General features: G+C 42.5%; 1 protein-coding gene across 5 annotated transcripts in view; it reads right to left on the bottom strand.

Annotated features, from left to right (window-relative positions):
• The window catches only part of ZSWIM6 (zinc finger SWIM-type containing 6), a gene marked incomplete at its 5' end in the record, with an annotated part of 95,766 nt that overhangs the window by 19,754 nt on the left and 54,945 nt on the right, over positions 1 to 21,067 (bottom strand). For all 5 annotated transcript variants that reach the window (XM_083576015.1, XM_083576016.1, XM_083576017.1 and 2 more), the window contains 3 exons: positions 247 to 393; positions 669 to 845; positions 3,251 to 3,430. In XM_083576015.1, the coding sequence (XP_083432141.1) occupies positions 247 to 393; positions 669 to 845; positions 3,251 to 3,430 (504 nt within the window). The remainder of the gene's footprint in view (positions 1 to 246; positions 394 to 668; positions 846 to 3,250; positions 3,431 to 21,067) is intronic.

Raw genomic sequence — 21,067 nt, 5'->3', positions numbered from 1 at the left:
TCAAAAGATGTGGCGGAGTAGGAAGAACCTAAGAGTGCTAAGCCAGCATTATGGCTCTTTTACAGAGAGGCGCAAACACTGCCATAGCCCTATGGAGCCTTTGGCAATGAACCGCCTCCCATTGCCAGCTACAGTCAACCACTGCACAGCCGCAGTCCTCCAAGCAGCAATTCCTTGCACTTGGCCCCATTCCAGCCTTCCTCTCCGCAGGCTGCAACCTTTTGACATCATCTTGCCCACATTTACCTTTCTTCTGGAACCGGAACATTTCCTGCTGTTTCTGCTGCTGCCTCCTTAGAGTATTGACAATAGCTATTGCTAGCCGCAGTGCTTCTCTTGGATAGCCATGAGATCTTAGTGCATCCACCCTCGCGCAGGCTGTAGGCACATGTTCTGAACAGAGAGAAAGGGGGAAGCATTATTAAAGAGCTCATCCGCGTCTGCAGCAACCCCCATCCCAGGGGAGCATTCAGAAGGGGTTTTTGTTGTTGTTAAAGAATCTGAGAAAACAGTACTTTAAAAAGGGAAGGGAATAAAAGACCGTTTGAAGAGAAGCTCTGTTGCTATTGCCAGACCTTTCATCCCTCTCCCCGTCCCCCAAAAACAGTGCCATAGAAATGGAACAAAGCATCAACTCATGGAAACCTCTTTCCGGCTGAGCCACTTACCATGCCAGAGGGGCCACCCGTGAGAGTCAAAGAGTGAGTTTTCAGCATCATCATGGTAACAGTAGTTGGTGTACAGGTCACTTCTGATAATGTGCTGCAAGTGGCTGTCCTGCCAATGGAGATCGCACGCCTCAATGGCTCGGGTGAACACCGTCCGGTGAGACCTGTTTGATGAATCTGTCAGGCCCACGAGTTCAAACAGAATCAGTTTCATGCCTCCATATGGGTGACACCCAACTCGCACCCAACTCTCTCCTCCTCCAATACAATCAATACATGCTTCCTAACAAGCAGAGTTTCAGGTTTACCCTACACAAGCTATTTCTTTTTCAAAACAAGCACAAGGGGTTCTATAAAAGTTAATACGCACCAGAGGTGGCCAAAACTCATCCTGTCCTAACACTGTATATGTACACAAAGTATATTGAACATTTGTGTATGTGCAGAAACAATTACAGAAATGCCTAAGAAATTCCTGGGTGGTTTGTCAATATGTACACCATGGAAATACAGCTTTGAATTGACAGAAATGAGGCTTAGATACACTGCTTTCTATTGTATTTTGCAAAATTAAACAGTGGATTCAACAGAACCACTTTGAGCCATAAAATGGAGAAAAAACTGCACTATGCTTCCAAGCAGAAGAAGAGACACTTGAACCCTTGGCTGCATAGTGTGTGTGTATTGCAACCAATATAATAAAAATTGCTCTCATACTTTTACACATATATGTTCACTAAGAAAAAAATATTACATTGGTTGTGTGTATAGAACATATGCAAGGTTCTACACTAATTCTAATGAGACACAGGCACAGAAAAAAGGCTGTGTGCATGTGTCCCATTTTATTAATGCATTTAATTTCCATGCAAACACACAAACAGATTAGCAAAAAGCAAACAATGGTATCAACTGTAATTCCATATGGGATCAGCTGATCAGAAACAGAGCTCCATACAGTTGTGTAACATGCTGCGGCCCCTGCCAACGTTTTAGAAAAGACATCCTTGTGTAATGCCTGCTGGGGGGGGGGGTGTCACACAAGAGGTAGAGTCAGCAAGGTAGATGAAACTCTGTATGAAAGACCTGAGAAGCAACATGTTATAGCAAGTTACTTCTTGTTATAGCAAGAGCACTGAATGCTCTCATGTAATATGGCCCTTGGAGGTATTGGGCTGTCAGGAGACACACACTGCTGTGCTACTACAACCCCACCGCAAGTGCAATCTTACCCAATGCATCTCCAAGCATTGTGTTCATGCTGAATGGGAAGCTAATTTATTTTAAATAAAAATGAATTATGGCAGCAGCAAAGTGCAGCAGAGCAAATCTCTCCCAGAAGCACTCACAAAACTAGGAAGATGCTCTCGCATGTGGTAATGGAGAGCAACAGATGCAAGCAGTCAACAAGCTATGTGTCAACACATAGCTCTAGTGGAAGACACTGAAATGAGAACTTGCACTTAAAGAATATAGGTCCATACAGAAGAAACAAAAGAGATTTGGATTGGAACCTATGACAGGACAAGTCCGCTCTCCTTCCCCGGGGGGCAGTGTTGTGGGAGGGCATCCGGGACCTCCCAGTGACCCAGTGGGAGGGCGGAGGGATGCCGCTTGGGTCATGGGGACTCCCAGCCGCGTCTCGGCACATCCGGGGGCATGGCCACTTGCTGTTTAAACTCTGGCACGGCCATGGGGTGTCCTCCTTTCGCCTCCTCACTGGATCAGCTATTTCTGCGCTTTTGGTGTTTCAGAGACTTCCTGAGCTGGAGTGTTCCAGTTGGTGAGATCGTTGCAGTTGGGGAGTTGGACAGTTAAGTTTTGGGATGATTTGGCGAGGTGTGTGTGCTTGAGCGCTGCCCTTTCCTGCAACATGTCAGCATCGTGAGTCTACAAATGTGGGTGACGCAAAGGAAATATTCAAATTTAGGCTATCTAAGCCCTTCACATTATCTAGGAAAAAGCTGTACTTTGCTCCTAGATCCCTCTCACCTTCAAGAACCTTTTTGACAGCAGCCACAGCGCAGCTTGAGAAGGCTAGAATATTTACGGGAGGTGAAAGATGCCACAAACCTTTTGCTGGGAGACTGTTTGGCTGAATGAATATTCCATGATTCACCTCTCCCTAGGTGATGTCACCTACCCTAGTGGAGACAAATGAGTGTGGTAGGGTCAGCTACCTGGGAGGTGAGAGCTGGGAGGACACACCCTTTTCTGTATGTGACAGAAGTTTAAAATATATCTGTGAGAGAGGATTCTGTGCTTATCTCTTCTATCTTTTCTCTGTTCTTTTATTCCTTTTCTTTTTCTTATTTTTGTGTGATTAGTTTGTCTTTTATTGTGAAAACTGTTAATAAAGCTTTATCAAAATAAAAATAAACATGCAGCCCGTAATTGCCCAACTCTAGCACAGAGCCTGTAGACTTGTTTTTCCCACCAGCAGTGGCACCACAGTCCTCAGCCACGAATATGAACAAAACGATGGACTAAGGTTGCTGCTAGACAAACGAGCATGATGGTCCAGGCAGAGAGTCTAAATTGCATTTCATGTGTCTCAGAGAGTAAATGAAGTCAGGGCTCACCTTGGATTGCATTTGCACCCTGAGGCAAAGCATTGGTTAGACTGGGCAGGTCATTTCCATGGTTCCCATCTTCCCAGGGACAAACATCAACACTGTTCCATTTCTTCAGCTGTTTCAGCCAACTGGCCTTTTGTTCCACCTTGCAATGAGGATTTAAGACTATGCACATCCAAAGAGCACCTATTAAATGACACAGAAAATGCAGTGGGGCCAGTTACCTTAAATTTTAGGGAAAGCATAGCAAGCTTTATATGGATGCCAAAGGTACGCTGCAAAACCACATTAGCCAATCTGCCACCTCAGTGTCACAAGCACATGCACGATGCTGTTCCAGTCTCTTAAAGGCAACATGACAAAAATAATTGTATGAAAACTAACAACAAACTCACATTGAAATGCCAATTTTTTGGGGGGAGGGAGACACAAAACAGCAATCTCTCTCTCAAGACTTGCTGAAAAGCAAGTCAACTTCCCACGTAAAATTTAAAATGTATATATTCGGGAAGTGTGACAATACTAAGTTTCCAACCTACACAAATATCAACTTAAACCTGTTCATTTATATTCATTAACAAAAATTAAACACTGCTTACTCAACAGAAGACCTCTAAGTAATTCATCAAGAACAATCTGAAATATTATTTATTTATTCATTTACACACACAAACACACCAGCTAATAAATAAATAAAAACAAGTTAACACAATACTTTAAATACAAATAAAATCTGCAATTTTCAAACAATTATTCAAAATAAAAGTACATGCGAAAACTGAGTGCCTGGGTAGACTCGCTGAAACAATTTAATCTATATGCTAATGCAAATCCAAATCTTCTGCTGCCCGCACTTGCATAGCCAAAACTACACCACCCAGAAAGAAGTTATTAGCAGACATGAGGTAACCCTAAAGTTCACACAAGTAAAAAATAAATCTTTAGAAAAAATTCTAAAGGAGATAAACCTCGAAACCAGCCTAATAAAATAAAATAAAATAAAATAAAATAAATAAATGTTATTATTTCTGCCCCATACACTCTGGGCAACTTCCAACAAATATAAAAGCATAATAAAACATCAAACATGAAAAATTTCCCTATACTGGGCTGCCTTCAGGTGTCTTCTAAAAGTTGTGTATTTCTTTATTTCCTTGACATCTGAATGGACGGCATTCCACGGGGTGGGAGCCACTACTGAGAAGGCCCTCTGCCTGGCTCACTGTAACTTCACTTCTTGCACTGAGGGAACTGCCATAATAACTCAATGACACAGGAAGGAGGTTGTGAGACAAAGTGTTCAGGTGCTTGCCTGCCTGAACACAGGAAGCTGAATTTGTTGGGTGGGGTGGGGTGGGGTGGGGAGGGAGTACACCTGCAAGCCCTGCCCTACCCGTTCAATCCCCTTCTTTACGTTCAGCATCGGATTTCTACCTGTGTCCCCTTTAATGCAAGCAGAACCCTCTTCGGCGTGACTGGAGGTCATGATGAACCAGGATCTCCAATCAGAAAAGGCGTTCTACTCGCATTCAAGTAGAAAATCCCCCGTGAAACAATGTTCAGCACAGGGATGGTTGGAAACTGAGTGGGCAGGGTGACACCGGCAAGGACACTGAAGACCTGCCCGTGGATTCAGCAAATGCCCAAACACATCTTGAGTGGGGAACAGCTTTCAACCACTTGGGAGGGGCAATGGAATCACATGGTTTGAAAGGGAGGAGGGAGGAAACACAGACCATATATATATATATATATATATATATATATATATATATATAGTGGTACCTTGGGTTAAGTACTTAATTCGCTCCGGAGGTCCGTACTTAACCTGAAACTGTTCTTAACCTGAAGCACCACTTTAGCTAATGGGGCCTCCTGCTGCTGCCATGCTGCCGGAGCATGATTTCTGTTCTTATCCTGAAGCAAAGTTCTTAACCTGAAGCACTATTTCTGGGTATATATATATATGCTGAATAAATCATCTCATTGTTTGGGTAGGTCATTCCATGATTCACACTAAGAATTGCCAGTAGACAAGGATGAAACCCCAGACTGCAATGTACCTGGGACTGAGCAGCACAATTTCTAGTTTCCTGTGCCAAAAGGAAAAAAGGCCCCAAATGGAGGGGGGAAACCCATCAGACGTCCAAGAGGACTACTAAGCATACTGGCAGGGACAGGAGAGCAGAATGGAGGGGGCAGAAGGGGAACAGAAGCACTGCACACTAACATTAAATTGTGGAATCAATCTTTCTCATCCTTATCTTTATTCTGCTTTAGCACCACAAGCTGGGCTACTCTTCTTTATGACATGAGGGGAGAATTCCCAATTCCATTTTTACTTTTAGCAGTAGTGGTTGCCCTTTCTTTCCAAGAATAGAAAGAGGCTTCGTAATTATTCCTGCAATTATGCACGAGAAACTCTCCTTCGTAAGAATTTACAGATCTAATTTTCTGCTGACATTTAACTCTGAACCAATGAAGAAGCTACGTCCCTGACGCTGCATGCCAGGAGAGGCATGAATAAATCACGAACTGCCAGAACATTTTTAAATATAAAGATACTGCTTTTAAAATCAGCTGTCTTATTGCTGTTGCAGACTCCTGACAAGCAGAGTGAAGACATCTACAAGTACTATTTAGCAACACTTCATTTGTTCATCAAGGAAGAGTTTTTACACACTTCGAAGACCTGCAGAATTTGCTAAAAATGAATGACAGCCTTTCAGAGAGGGAGATGCAGCAGCCAAATGTGACTAACAAAGAATGCAAATGTGTGTCTGCAACAAAGGTTGCTATATTATGCTGATCCTCAAAAGCAATTCAGGTCCAAAGGGAGGTAGTACAGTATATTCTCAACGTTGTGAAGGGATGCTAGCAGCTTGTAACATCCTTCTTTATATGGTTTAGGTTACAAAATGTACACTTTGTGCTTCCCCCAACTTGTGTTAAGCTTAGATCAGGCATAGGCAAATTTCGGCCCTCTAGATGTTTGGGACTACAATTCCCAACATCCTTAGCTGGGATTGATGGTCATGGATGATGGAAATTGTAGTCCCAAACATCTGGGGGGGCCAGAGTTTGCCTATGCCTGGCTTAGATGTTTGCCAAGCAGGGAGATTCCCTGCCTCTTAGCAGACTTGAACCTCTGAGCGCCATTTGTCCAAGACATGGTGTATTAAATCATTTTTAAACACCCTCCATGATTCTAAGAGGCCTTGCCAGAGTCACTAGGATGCCAAGTCAAGAACTACCCAGGAGTAAGGCAGGAGATTAACATACACACTACACAGAGGAATTCAGAAAAATCAAAATCTACTTTGTTCACAGTAGCCAGTCCGAAGAGACATATTAAGTTTGAAGTAGTTCTTTTGAAATCTGGCTATAGTAGTGCATTCTACCAATTTAAAGATCATTCAGTCCTTGGGAGCTGGCCGGCACCTGATAACAGCATTGCAGTAGTGGAGAGAAAGCACAAACAGCTCATAGGTTCCATGTACCCTCACTCAACTAATGATAATTGGCAGTCAGCCCCAATGCTGCAGTCATTTCCAGTGAGGGGGGTCTCTCCCCCTCTCCAATTGACTAATTTCTGATAGTACAGACGACACCTATATCAGACACCTCTTAGCTGACAAAGAGCCCGAAATTAACAGGCCTGTGGCAAAGTACTGTTACATTGCAACAAGAATAAGACGAGCAATGATGTCAACAACGGAGTTCAAATTGTAAACATCGAAGGAACGATAATAAACAGTAGCGACACCTGAATTGAATTTTTAAAACTTTAAAAGTCGAAACCTGGTCATAAATATAAGCACCAATTCTGTGAACTGGCCATATTTCTACTGTTATTTGTAGCACAATACTACTTTTAATGTCATATTTTTATAAATTGCTTCCTGGTCACTGACCGTATTAAAGATATTTGATTTGATTTGACTAATTTCTGATTTTGCTGGGAATTTGACAGGATCTGAGTCCAGTCTCCAAGCACTCCTTTTGGTTTTTTTTTTAAAAAAAATTATTGTTTTCTATATAAGCATAAACCACAAAACATGCAACTTGGTGAACAGTTTTTTACATAAAACCTTGCCCTCTCCACTCACATACAACCACAAATTTGAAGGAAAAACATCAGCCTTAGGTACCATAAGGTACCAACGTATTAGTCAAGCGTATTCCTCCAAAATCCCCTCTTTTCAAAGCTGTTCTCAATTTCAAAACTGCCAGATCCGTTACAGTAAAATCAGAAGACCAGAATTTTGTACCCAGTTTGAATTTGAAGATACAAGGTCTTTGAAGGTGGATGTCTAGATTTTGCCCCTTGCCAGCAATGCAACTCAGCCTACTACGAAATTTTCCCAGCAGAGAGGCGAACACACATAAACCAATATGTAAATTTCATATTTCCCTGAAGATAATTGGAAGACGCATCATGCTGCGACTGCAATTTGGTATTAATTTCACACAAGGGAAAGAGTATTAAAACTGTCACATCTTAGTGAGGTATTGTCAGTTCTAGTTCCACAATCATCCTCTTGACCTGAATAAGAGGTGGCTCTGCCGTATCAGACCTCTAGTTCCAACACAGACATTACAAAGACCTTTCAGACAGTGTTTTATCATCCATCAGGTAAAAAGAAGAACGAGATGAGAGACTGAAGTTTCTCCTTACCTCAGTATTTAACCTAATAAATACAAGGTGGCATTATTAAAGTGCTAAGTTATACTAACAGTAGGCACTACTAACTGCTTCTCAGCATGCAGCAGCCTCAAAAGGCACCAAGGAAGCACACAGACAATTGCTCATTTGAGATTAATACTTGCTTCCTACAAATCCGGTGAAACTTCAATTGTTAAAAAAAAGGGGGAGAGAGTGCAAGAGTGAGATGACATTTTTGTAAATGGATGCCCTGTCTTTCCATCCAAGGGCAGCCAAGGATATGAACTACGTAGAATCAAAACGACATTCATATCAGGAGTCCTAGACAAAAACACATGCTTAATAACAAACAAACCAATGCCAGACAGCAGATAAAATACCATATGCATTTTGAAAAAGGTAGCGAAGGGACATTAAGGAGGGCACAGCATGGTTAAATCACTGGGCAGTAATGATATAACCTTGGCACAGCTCAGTGTTTGAAACTCCGATTGTTCTAGGCACATTTTGCAACAGGAAATTTCATTAGTGTGAGCAGTTTCTGAGCTCTGGGCGCAGTACTGCACCTAAGATTTCAGATTAAAACTACAGAGTGGAAGGAAAGGAGGAGTCCTTTCTTCCTCCCCACTTCCAGCTACTCTCTGAAGACTGGAGAAGAGGGTCTCTTAAGAATATTGGGGAGGGGCAGGGGAAGGACTAGACCATGTGAAAAATGAACCTAATATTTCAGCTGTAGTTAATTCATTTTCAACTTTGTATTCTTGTTATTAAAAAAGTGTGCCTAGACACACACGTTGTTGCACCCATAACCTAGGTTTAAGGCGCCATTTAGCTTCTAGCTTTCATATCTCAGTTTCTAACACTGGCACAGCTACTCCAATCCGGAACTACCAAGAAGGCTGGTTTATAAATCGGTGGGCAGGGAGAAGCGTTATTGCTGTGCAGCATGGAACATGAGCTAGTCAACGTGCATCCTGTGATTTCAGCACAAAAGTAGAAAAAGCACAGAAAACATGGGCTGGAAAAATCGGCTTGCTGTTTATTTTTAAATGCCTAGCCCTTATGGCTGCAAAAGTATGTTTGACAACCCTAGTGGACAATGGCTGGTGAAATCTCAGAATCCCAACAGGAAGCTAAATAAAGTTTCCAGTGGTCTGAGCGGCAGTGCTTAAATTACTCACACACACTCCACAGGAGTTTCTTGATAGTATAACCATTTAGATTGCATAAGTCAGTCAAGTCAGACTTTAGTTTTTCTTGAAGCAGAAAAGCTTGTTTTTGTAGGAATACAGGAAGCTGCCTTATACTGAACCAGACCCACAGGAGCACCTGGGAGGGGGAGTGCAAATCTTCTCAAGATTAATAACAATAATAATTTCCTTATTTACACCCCGCCCATCAGGCTCAGTTTCCCCAGCCACTCTGGGAGGCTTCCAGCACAATGAAAACATAATAAAAGGTCAAACATTAAAAACTTCCAGATACAGAATGAGAATCTACTAGGCCTGTGGATCTTTGTGATCCACCATGCCAAATCCAGCCCATCAGCTGCATGGTGGCTCAACAGAGACTCAATAAGTCCCCTGGATTTGCTGCCTGCCTGGAACAATGAAAACATAAGGGAGAGCGGCTGTCAGGCACCTTGAAGGTCACTGTAAGTGGCTGTGTTAGGCTTCACATTTGTGGAGGCCTGAAATATACACTCAGCTATTTGCAACAGGAGTTCAGCCAACCAGATTACTAGACCCGTAAACTTAGACCTTGTTTAACTACCCGTTATAAGCCCTATTCAGACTTTCTTCACACGGAGGCAAGACACATGGAAGGGGCAGCAGCTATAATGCTGGCTCTGCTTCCTCCCATGGGTGGGGGGGGAATCTGAAAGCAGGAGCAGAAAACCAACCATAAAACTGCAAAAAAAGCATTAACAGCAGGCAAAAAAGTAGAAAAAATACCAGGTGCTTGAAGTGATATTTGTTTCTGGCCCAACATGTTTTGGAACAAATCCTTCATCGGGGGCATATTTCCAGCAGCAATTCTCACCAAACTCAGTTTGCTGCTTCTTCTTCTTTTTTGCCTGCCCTCTTTGCATATGCACTTTTAACATGATGTTTACAAAGGAAGACAGGAACTACTGGCTTACGTAAGTGGAGATCCCATGCAATCAGAGGTCCCAATCGCATGAAATGCCTACATGTGTGGAGTTGTAGGCAAGCATGCAGCCCTTTGCAGATCTCTCTATGCTCAGGATGTCAAATGGCCAGTGGTATGGTCTCACTTCACCTTCCCCACATATTCCATCTCTTCCTGGGGAAGCCCCCAATAGGGTTAGAGAGGTTATCTTCTCTGAACTAAATAGGGAGGGCCCACACAGAAGTCTCAGTTTCTCACCTATAACACGGGGCAAAAACAAAGTGTTGAAGCACTTAGAAAATTAACAGATTATTCAGTTTTAAGGATTTGTAGGGTACAGAACATCCCAGATGCTTCCCTTATAAAATACAAGGATCAAGAGTCCATATATGCAATACTTGTGTTGCGCATTAAACAATACACTGCCACACATCAGAAGCTTTTGATGATAAGTATATCCAGTGAATACACGTGAGCCCACATGTTTCTGGGATATGCAAATACAGTAGGTTTTATGTTAATATTTCACTATGCAATGCTAACTTTCCTCTCTTGGCAGTGTTATGTCTTCAATGAAACTCACCAGGATTAACTATAACAAAGGCTTACAAGACAGTGTCAACCCTTGATTTCAAACTGGTTAGGAGAGTCATGTCTTCACTGATACCCAAATGGTAATACCGCACCACAGCTCTGACAAAAAACTGGGGTGAAGAAGTATGCAAGTTTGTGACCCTGGTTTCTTAATGGCTAGGATATTGGCAGTGTTGCAGCTGAAACGGATCAGATTTATATATTTCAGACTAAGAAAGTATTACCAAACAAACAAGCTCCATGCTAAAAAAAATTCCTTCCAGTAGCACCTTAGAGACCAACTAAGTTTGTTATTGGTTATGAGCTTTCTTGTGCATGCACACTTCTTAAGATACATGCTGTTATCACGGTTTTGCTAGAAGATGAGGCAGGCTGTTGAATCACCATGTAAGGTATCTTTCGATCTAACCTAACCACCATACCCTCCCTCCCATAAAAAGCAAGTGCCCCCAACTGCTATCAAAATAAGCTCTGTCCATTCAATCTAATGTCTACCAGAAGTCACAGGCCCCACTGGAGAACAATCTAATCAAACCAGTGCCATCATGAACAAAGAATACACAGTCAGCATATCTCTGCTGCACTTTCCATGGTAAATCTTGTGAATTTGAGCTTGCGCTATTGAGGCGGTGGCTATTTTTATTCATAAACATACACCCTCAGTGGAATCTGGTTTTCCGACAGAGCACTCAGTGAAGAACCTGCAATGGCTGCTTTGGTTCTTGGAGTACAGGATGCTTCATTTTGCTCTAATTCATTCTATTACTGAATTAAACTTTGATGTATTGGTCTTGACAAGTGCTTCATGCTGATTGTATTGTGTATGATAGTATAATCACTCCCCATGCATTTCACACTAGCTGGCTGATTAATGCAATAGATTACCTGCAGCACTGATGGCAAGGGGGAATTATGGCCCTTCTGCAAGCTACATTCTGTACATGGTGGTGTAGGGTTGGTGTAACAAAGGAACACAGCACAGAGACTTCCTTAAAGCTTTGCTTCCATTCAAAGAAGGATTTACATCTCAATGTTGGTTTCGATGTCAACAGAGAAAGGGGGATAGTCACAGTATTTTAGGCACAGCTCTGCCAATAACCCCACGTATCTATATAACATAGATTGAATACAAATTCCTGTCTCCATGTTCACATCCACCAAACGCAACATCCCACACTTATACTTCTAGTGCAAGGAGTACTTCTTGTAGAACTGCTCTGATCACTTGGCAACTGATGTGGCAAACCTAGGGATGTGATGCTCCAGGTGAAGCTGTTTTCCAAATCAAGTCAATATTATTGCCATCGAAGTCTTGCCCAGAAGGTCACACTCATAAAATTACTAGTGCTAGGTGAAGACTACAAGCAAACTCACGCATAGCAATCCAAATCCCCAATCTGTGGTGCTAAGGAGACAGAGGTGCATCTCCACCTGGACCCACTGGCAGGAGAGATCTGATTTTGTGGAGCTCCTTAAAGTACCGTATTTTTCGCTCTATAACACGCATCTGACCATAACACGCATGTAGTTTTTAGAGGAGGAAAACAAGGAAAAAATATTCTAAACGAAACAGTGGATGTATGATTTTTATGGTTCATGCTGTGGCCACAGACATGTGATCTGACAGTGAGTTTGGGGTAGCCCAATGCAAAAATCCTGAGGATCCATGTGGATCCATGCTTTGTAACGTTTTTGCGCCATTGCGGCCCCATGAAACAGTGGGTGCGTGTGTGTTTTTTGGTGCAGGCTATAGCCATGGAAATGCTATGTGATCTGATGGTGAATTTGGGGTGACCCAGTGCAAAAATCCTGAGGATCCATGTGGATCCATGCTTTGTAACCACGTTTTAAGTGGGGAGGGAAGGAAAAGAACTCAAGGGACAAGGAGCACGCGTGGGGTGTGTGGAGAAGGAGCTTTTCTGCGAGCTGAGGGGGGGGGAGAGCACTGTTGCTTTAAAGGTATACTTAAGGTATTTGCCCTGTGCCTGGGTTTTTTTTCCATTTAACAGTTTGCAGTCTTTTCCTTCCGCTCCTTGTTTTGAGGCAGAATAGATTTGAGCAAGTGAGGAGGACTTGGATTGCAGGGGATTCGCCATTAGCTGTGTAAAAGCGCTCCTCCTTGCAGCCTGAATGATAAGCAGCCACCAGCAGCAATAGAATGGAGCACAAAAAAGCGGTAGGGGCACTAGGACCCAGACAATGCTCAAATCTATCCTGCCTGAAAATAAGCTGCTCCGTCCCCGCGGATCAGCTGAGACGCGGGGATTTGCGAAGTTTCCCCCTCTCCCTCATGCCCTCCCCAGCCTTTTTTTTTACTTCCTGGTTTTCACTGCGCTGGCTCAGAGCTCGAGGTTGGTTTTATTTTGCTGCTGGTTGCTTAAATTTTATCTTTCCTGCCATCCCTCTGCAGCCTCACTGCTCTGTTTAGAGAGCGCACGGACTTTTGCTAGCTCCGTCCCTCCTCCCGTGTAAGCGGCTGCTGCCGGCTTTGCTGCCATGACTCTCCTTCCCTCCCTCCTCCCCGGCTCCAGGTCGCTTTAAAGCAAGCAAAGCGAGAGCCTCGTAGAGTGTGTAAGCGGCTCCCGCTTTGCTTGACTGATGGCAGCCATGGCTCCGATCCGTGCATTCGCTCCATAACACGCACAGGCATTTTCCCTTACTTTCTAGGAGCAAAAAAGTGCGTGTTTTGGAGCGAAAATTACGGTACCTGTCCAAACCGCAGGAAGGTGGAAGCTACTGCTGTTGGCATCACAGGTGGCAACCAGCAATACACCCCTCTGAATGGAAATGTGGAGCAAGGAAGGACTCTGGCTGAGCTAAGGAACTTAAAGGGGTAGAAAAGAATTTCCAGTATGTTTCCACTCTAGGTCCTGACCAGACCTACCTAGCTTCAGCAAGGTTCCTTCCAGGACCTCTAGACATTTTTAGGTAGTGTGTGAATTCTAAATGTGGTGCAGTCACATGTATCTAAATCCATGGTGCAGTCACAACACATGTATCCTAAATACTTCAATGAAAAGAGCCAAAATACATATCGCACACACAACCACCCGCCCTGTAACAACTTCCTAAAATATTTAAATTAGGTGTGGAAAGCCTTCAGGTGTTTATGGTGAAGAGAAAGTAGATGCTACCAAGTTTCAGTTTCTATTGCTCTGTATCAGTATAACCAGCGAAAAGTGCTGTATGTTTATTTCCAAGTCTTGTAAACTGGTTAGGTTAAAAAAAGAAAATCATTCTGAATAATTTCTCCCACTTGCCAAGATTAAATGGGGACTATTTTGGAAGAGCAATTAAATGCCATTTAAGTACACAAATACACATGAGAGGTGCTCCAAAAGTTTGATTGTGCGGTACAGTTTGATGCTCTCAGTCCTTTGGACTATTTTAATCTCATCTTTAAGTTTTCATAATATGCATTTAGTACCGGTAACACCACCACTTACGACGTGCTCTGGTTTGGAATACCAAGCTATACAGCATGCTTAAAATATGAACCTGCATTATAACAAAATACCATCTGGTAAGGAATCAGCTTAAGTCTTGCTAGACAAGACACATGTGCTGGAGGCCTATTTCACATACTATGTGTGCAAGTACGTACAACAATGTTCCCACCACTCATTTAGGTTTAATCAATTGCAACATGTTACCTTCCCAAGGCAGGCATGGGGTACTGACAAGTTGCTCCAAGGTTTTCAGTAATATTTGTGTCTTCCTCTGAAGCAGGTGTTGGCTTGCTTCAGACTATACTGGAAACCCCTGTTTCCCCTCATGTGAATGTAATGTGGCCAGCCTTAGGCTTGTGCACTCATCCCCTCTCCTGCTCCCTCATGTGTGAGAGGAACAGACTGAAGGCCTTTGCTTTTGAATGGCAGTTCTTCATCAGAATACACCACAGTTTTGAATCTGAGCATAACCATGGAGAGTAAAACCAGGATCACAATATGCCATAATTCCAAGTTTGGATGCAAACTGTGGTCACTAGTTTAGAAGTCAAAGCTTTTGGACTGCTCCCATGTGAAGTGAGAGGGGTGACTGCACGAGGCTTGACAAAATACATCTAACAATATTAACTTTTCCCAACATACTAATAATAATAAACAATAATTTTATTATTATTTGTACCCCGCCAATCTGACTCGGTTGCCCCAGTCACTCTGGGCAGCTTCCAGCATATACAGAAACATTTTAGGAAAGTGTTTCTTTCTGCAGGAACTCCAAGAGAACTGAAGAACTGAGGCAGCAACTCCCACAGGATATCAGCAATGTCTCCTATATTTAACGGGGAAAATCAATGAGCAATTGCTGCAAGGAGAATGCCAATCTGATGGAACACTGATTTGAGAACACCGCTGAGCAGTAAAAATAAAATAAACTACTTGTGAAACTTGGGGAAACTGTGGTTATTTTGTAGCATAAAAGGCCAAAACTCAACCAAGTGAATAATGGCAAAGGAAAGCTAAGAATCTTTCACAAACTAGTTTATAATCCATTTCTGCCTCAGATAAGCATAGGCATGCTCTGAACATCTCTCAGTCATTCATTACAACAGCCATTTGATTCTGGATCCATACTTTTATTTTTTAAAAGCTTTTCTTGTTGATACACATGTCCAAGAGGAGGGGGAGAATAAAATGTTTGTTTTGAAATACAATACTTGTGTGATGTTTCCTCACTCTTAAAATAAGAGGAAGGCTAGAAGAGATAATGAAAATCAGAGATCACACACACACATAAATATCTGATCCTGTAATCTAAGTGTTGACAAGTTGTTGGGCTCCATCACTCCACCAAGCATAGATATTCCTCTTACAGATTCTTCTGCTTGACTGCTCTCAACAGATAAAGCATCAGAGATTTAATTTAACAGTTTCAGCTTTATTAAGCTGTCACAAGAGCAGCCCCACTTTGATAACAGTAGCTCCACCAATTATGGCTTGGTTTAGGGTTGACAAGTATAATGATTTATTCGTGGCACATGAGAAGCAATAAAAGATTGTTTTGCATTACAACTTTTTTAAAAAAAAGGTGGACACTTTTTTTCATTTAATTTGTCACTTAGCTTTTGCTAAGAGGACATTTAAATTGCCATTAAAAGGCAAATGGGGCTTTTAGTTTAAAAACGTACCCCCCCCCAATATTTAAATGATCGGTAATAGTGCAGCGTTCAAGTGGGGAGCGCTTTTGTCTCTCAGCGGATCTCGATGGCAACTTGTGACATTTGTATTCAGGCCCTGTATTATCCATGTGGCTAAAGGGCTTCCAATTTCATATCACAGCCAGGAGCCTGCAGAAAACACCAATTAACTTGCAGATCCCATTTGCTGACAAAACTCAGCCTCTTCTCTGTGTCTAGCATCTGACAGTCCTCAGCATTTAATTCCAAAGCACAGCCTTGCAGCAATGTGATCCATACGCAGGGGTGCAAAGTCAAATCTCTCCCAACCCCCAAATAAACAAAATGTTTTTCATTTGGTCAGCCCAAAAACTACTCGGCCCTAATTTTCTGACAAATGACTATTAGAGTTGTTGCAAATTTCAAGCTCCAGAGATGCAGCGAAAGAGGATAAGGTCCCATATTCCACCCCCACCCCCACCCCGGGAAGGGGAGAGACTGACCAGCTAACAGCCTGAAACAGGCACTAGAAAATAAGTAACATGCACACCATCCCTAATTCCCCCACTTTCGGGGAAAGAGTAATTCAGAATAGACCAAGTATAAAGAGTTATCACTTCTTGATATTTTGGCTTCTTGCCAACTGACAGGTTGGCAATATGAGCTCAGTCTGCTTGCTCCAGTACAGTGGTACCTCAGGTTACATACGCTTCAGGTTGCATACGCTTCAGGTTATAGACTCCGCTAACCCAGAAATAGTGCTTCAGGTTAAGAACTTTGCTTCAGGATGAGAACAGAAATCGTGCTCCGGCGGTGCGGTGGCAGCAGGAGGCCCCATTAGCTAAAGTGGTGCTTCAGGTTAAGAACAGTTTCAGGTTAAGAACGGACCTCTGAAACGAATTAAGTACTTAACCCGAGGTACCACTGTATAAGGATAGTTGTATAAACTGCTTTCCAAAACCATGTTCAGTCACAGGGTGGTCTTAAAAATATTTAGTTGGCACAGTGACTACATACACCAGGCAAAATCCTGCAAACAGAAAACTTACTGTTAAAACTCTGAATCAATCCTAGTTGAATCTTAGGTGTGAACAACTACTGTATTTGTAATTACAGATGTGGTCAAATGTTTGCTTTGTAAGGGAGAGCTGACCCATATCACAGTCTATTGTGTAAATGTGTGATGTCAATTCTGGAAAATGTGGATTTCAAAATAATCACCATCACTTCCCCTTGGTTAGTTTTCGCTTGTTTGATGCATCTTTCAAATGTAAATGAACATCTCTTGCAAAACAAGGACACTTTCCCTTATCTTAATGGGCCATCCTGTCAGCTAGACCTTTTTGGCCTTAGAAAGGATCCTAACTGGGGAAGTCCTTTGTAGTCACTATTAGCATACTAAGTGAAGTGTAGTATTCAAAGGAAGTACTGTCTGCTTCCCACCTGAATTTGGGATTCTTGCTAGTGTTGGCTGGATCTCAATTACCATCTTAAGTTAGCTCAGCCTTCCAGAAAAGTTCTAGAAAGGAAATCCCTCTTTTTAAAAAGCATCCTCATTAAAAGGTGGCTTGCTCCAGAGTAGGGGAAAAAACATTAGCCGAATCTGTGGGATCGAGAGGAATTCCTTTCCATCTGTCAGCTGAAGATGCACTTCTCAAACCCAAAGAAGTAGTTAAGACACTAGGTTTGGCCTGTGAACCATACAGGTGTGAGCCTGGGTATAGATGTAAACTTTCCTTTTTGTTGTCTGGAAGACACCAAAGAGCATTGACAATCTGTACTTATCACAACGAAAACCTTTGTTTTAAAAAGCTGGAGGGTGATCTATGTAGTGGGTTCAGGGAGAAGGGTGGGAAGGCTTTAGAAGTGCCTAGAGTAATCAGATCTTTTCCAAGGAGAAGCCCTCCTCAGGAACTCTTCTGAGGGCAGCTGTCACTTTGAAGCCGGATAGTCTAACATCTAGGAACTGGTGGCAGCTAAATTGAACTGAGGCACAGCCTGGAAGAGTAACTTTTAATGGAACGCACATGTCCTTGTGCAAGAGGGGTTAAGTAAACCTTCTCAGATGAGCCTTTCCATTGCACTGGCTCACAAACAGGATAACTAAAATATAATCGATGCACGCTCTCTCTCTATATATAGATATATATAACCAGCAAAACAAACTTCTGCAAACTTCCTACTGAATTTAAGGAAAGTTTGTGCTAGCTTTTCCAAATCTGATTGGAAAATCACTTGTAGCTTAATGGTGAACTTTGGACACAATGGAGATGTAAAAGATTTGGATTATCATAAAAGATGAAAGAGGAAATTATTAACCAGGGGAAGGGGAGAAGTCCAAGAGACTCCTTGGAATCTTGTTTTTATGTTGTATGTTTGATATATGACTAAAATTTTAATCTGAAAAACCAAATTATTATTATTATTATTAAGCTTTTTCAAATCTGACTTGCTTCCAAACTGGGCCAAAGAAGAATTAGTTAACATTGGATGAATACTTCATTTGCCACCTGCTCTTCTCCTTACCTCTGGGTTGCTATTGGCAATGTTTAGTGGGATTTCCAGCTGCGGGTTCACTTCAGCCCTTGAGGTATGTGGGATCAGTGCACTCCGCCACCTTAGTAACTGAAACAGGCTCCCCCCCCCCCTGTATGCACTTACTGCATGGGCTTCAATTGACAATTTCAAATTCAGGGGTAACAAGCAATTTTACGGGAGGACTAAATTATTAACACTGTGGTTGCTTAGGCTTAGGCTTTGATTAAGTATGCATTACTCAGCTGAGCATCAAGGACTGCTGTGGGAAAACTGGAGCTGGCCAGTGGGCTGGATCCTGACATCCCCCAAGCCCCTGTGGCCACTCTGATAGAAGTCATGGACTGGTTGAATGCAGAGGAATGGTGGGAGGAACCAGCTGGGGAACCCCCAAGGGAAGAAGGCTCAGAGCCCAACACTGTGTTTCTTCAGTTTTTGGAAAATGAGAAACGCACCAACCAACCACCTGGTCAACCTTTATCGCTTAAGGATAGACACTTCAACTGATCCTGGCACAAACTTTGTTTTCAGATGAGAATGTAAACCACATAATAAGGGAACAACTATATTGAGGGCTGTGTATCTGGACAACTATTTTGAGGATTTCATTTACAGATTTGAGAGATGATTTTGGGCATGATTACATTAAATTAATATACAGATTGTCCAACTGAGCTTTGTCGTACTCATATCCAGGCCTTTACCAGATTCAGGCAATTCTGCCACATAGGACACAGAAGGAAGGAGAAACATAGTTGGCTATCATCTGCTACTGGACAGAGCTTCACAGACCCCAAGTGACCTCATGTAATTATTAACTAACTCTAGAGATAAGTCCACAACACAACTGGAGCAGTACTCCCAGCACAAACTGAAACAGCCCTACTTGGCAGAAGTGTAGCCACTGCAGAATGGTATGTTCTACTCCTAATCTACACAAGCAGTCCAGAAGGCCACCGTGGTTGATGGCACTGAAAACCATCAAGAGAATCCAACAGGATTCCCTACTATTCTACAAATGTGGCCTGTTCAGGGCGATCAGAGTAATTTCTATCCTGAAACTAGGGTTGAAATGGATTTAGATTATCAGTTTCATCCAAATATGCCTGCTTATAGCCATATTCACCAAAAATAAGTTTGCGAGGAGACATTTCTTTGATAGATTGCACTGCCGCCTCCTTCAAAGCGGTAGTGAAGGGCTCATATTAACCAGCACAGAATCCAATAGCTTCTCCTGCCAAACTTACATTAGGCAGGATGGGCATGGGTCAAATGAGCAAGCAGTAATGTCAACAGCTCCAAACACTTGATCCACATCATGAGGCGTCAACAACTGAAATTCATCCAATAAATCTGAAGAGGAGGCGCTGGACATTTCTGCTCTAATTCCTGCTACTAAAGTGGAATGCAAGAAAGAATGATTTGAGTTATTTGATCTACAAAGCACTCTGCAAAACTGTTCCCAGCCCACCACTGAAGGTTCTAAAGCCCCATAAAAACACACATTATACTGGAGCAATGCCTTCACCACTCTGTATCTGTGGAATCTCCAGCAGACATTTTTGGAACACGCTCTCAGTGAGGGCAGAGAAAGATCACTGTCATAGCACAAGCCTTCAAACTGGCCCCAATCCATGTTCAGTCAAGACTGGCCATTTATCCAGTTCTTACCGATTTTATTTCATAAAATTTATACACCGCTTGATTGTAAAACCAAACAAACAAACCCTCAAAGCAGTTTGCACATTTGTACTCTAAGAGATGACTCTTTGCCCTCACTTCCCTGTACACGTCTGGGCTCCAGAAAGAGGAGCCACTGTGTAAACTCCCCAAGTTCACTATTCAAAGAACTTCAAAACAACAGCTTGCAGAGTTTGCTGAATTATCTCCTGGGGCTAGAATAAAACCATCTAGATCAATTTGCCTTTGAAAGTCTACTGAGGAAGTTACAGGGATATATGCTCTAACCTTAGCAAGGTAAGTAACCTGTTCTAAGCAAGGTAAGTAATCTTTTCTAAGCAAAGGTGTTAAAGGCTTCCTCATACATGGATTCTCCTATCTTGTCTATTACAGAACACAACATCCACATGGGAGAAACAGCCATGGTTGCTATGAAATCCTGGGCAAGGCTTGCAAAGGCGACCCCAGAGTGACGCTGAAGCCCCCAAAGTCCTCAGTAGCACACTTTCAGCTTCAAGTGTGAACATGCAAAATGGATTGCAGAAAGCAGATTGAACCCTTATAGACCACAGCAACCCTCTCCCTCCACTAACTACCCCACAACTGAGAATATCCAGCTGTCAGCTACTGGGTCCAAACAGCTCTCCCTTCTCATCCAGCCAGATCCCTATAACATGCACAGGGTCATTATTAAATATAGTTCGTTCACAAGAATGCTGATGGAATGCGTCGCAAGGATTCCCTTACTGATTGCTTGTCTACGCGGAAGATAAACTGAAATAGCTGCAGCTTGCAATTCGCACCTCTGGACCTTTCAGTGTTATATTCATTTCATACCAAGCAATGTAAAAATATGGCACCCCTATTCCAAAATACATGACGCACCAAAATAACACTAGGTGTGAATTACAACCGTGGCAGTTATTTTAGTTCCAGTTTCCATTAAGGTAGATTAAGATACTCACAGCATATGGGCCCTTCTTTTTTAAAAAATAATAATAAAATAAATACAGGCAGATTCCCAGCTTTGCATTCTTTTGATTTTCCAGCAGACGATCATACTTGTCCTGGGACAAACTTCAGTATGAAGTTCAGC

The sequence above is a fragment of the Podarcis filfolensis genome (assembly GCF_964270895.1).
Source record: "Podarcis filfolensis genome assembly, chromosome: 11".
NCBI lineage: Eukaryota > Metazoa > Chordata > Lepidosauria > Squamata > Lacertidae > Podarcis > Podarcis filfolensis.
This window is presented reverse-complemented; position numbering and strand designations above follow the sequence as displayed.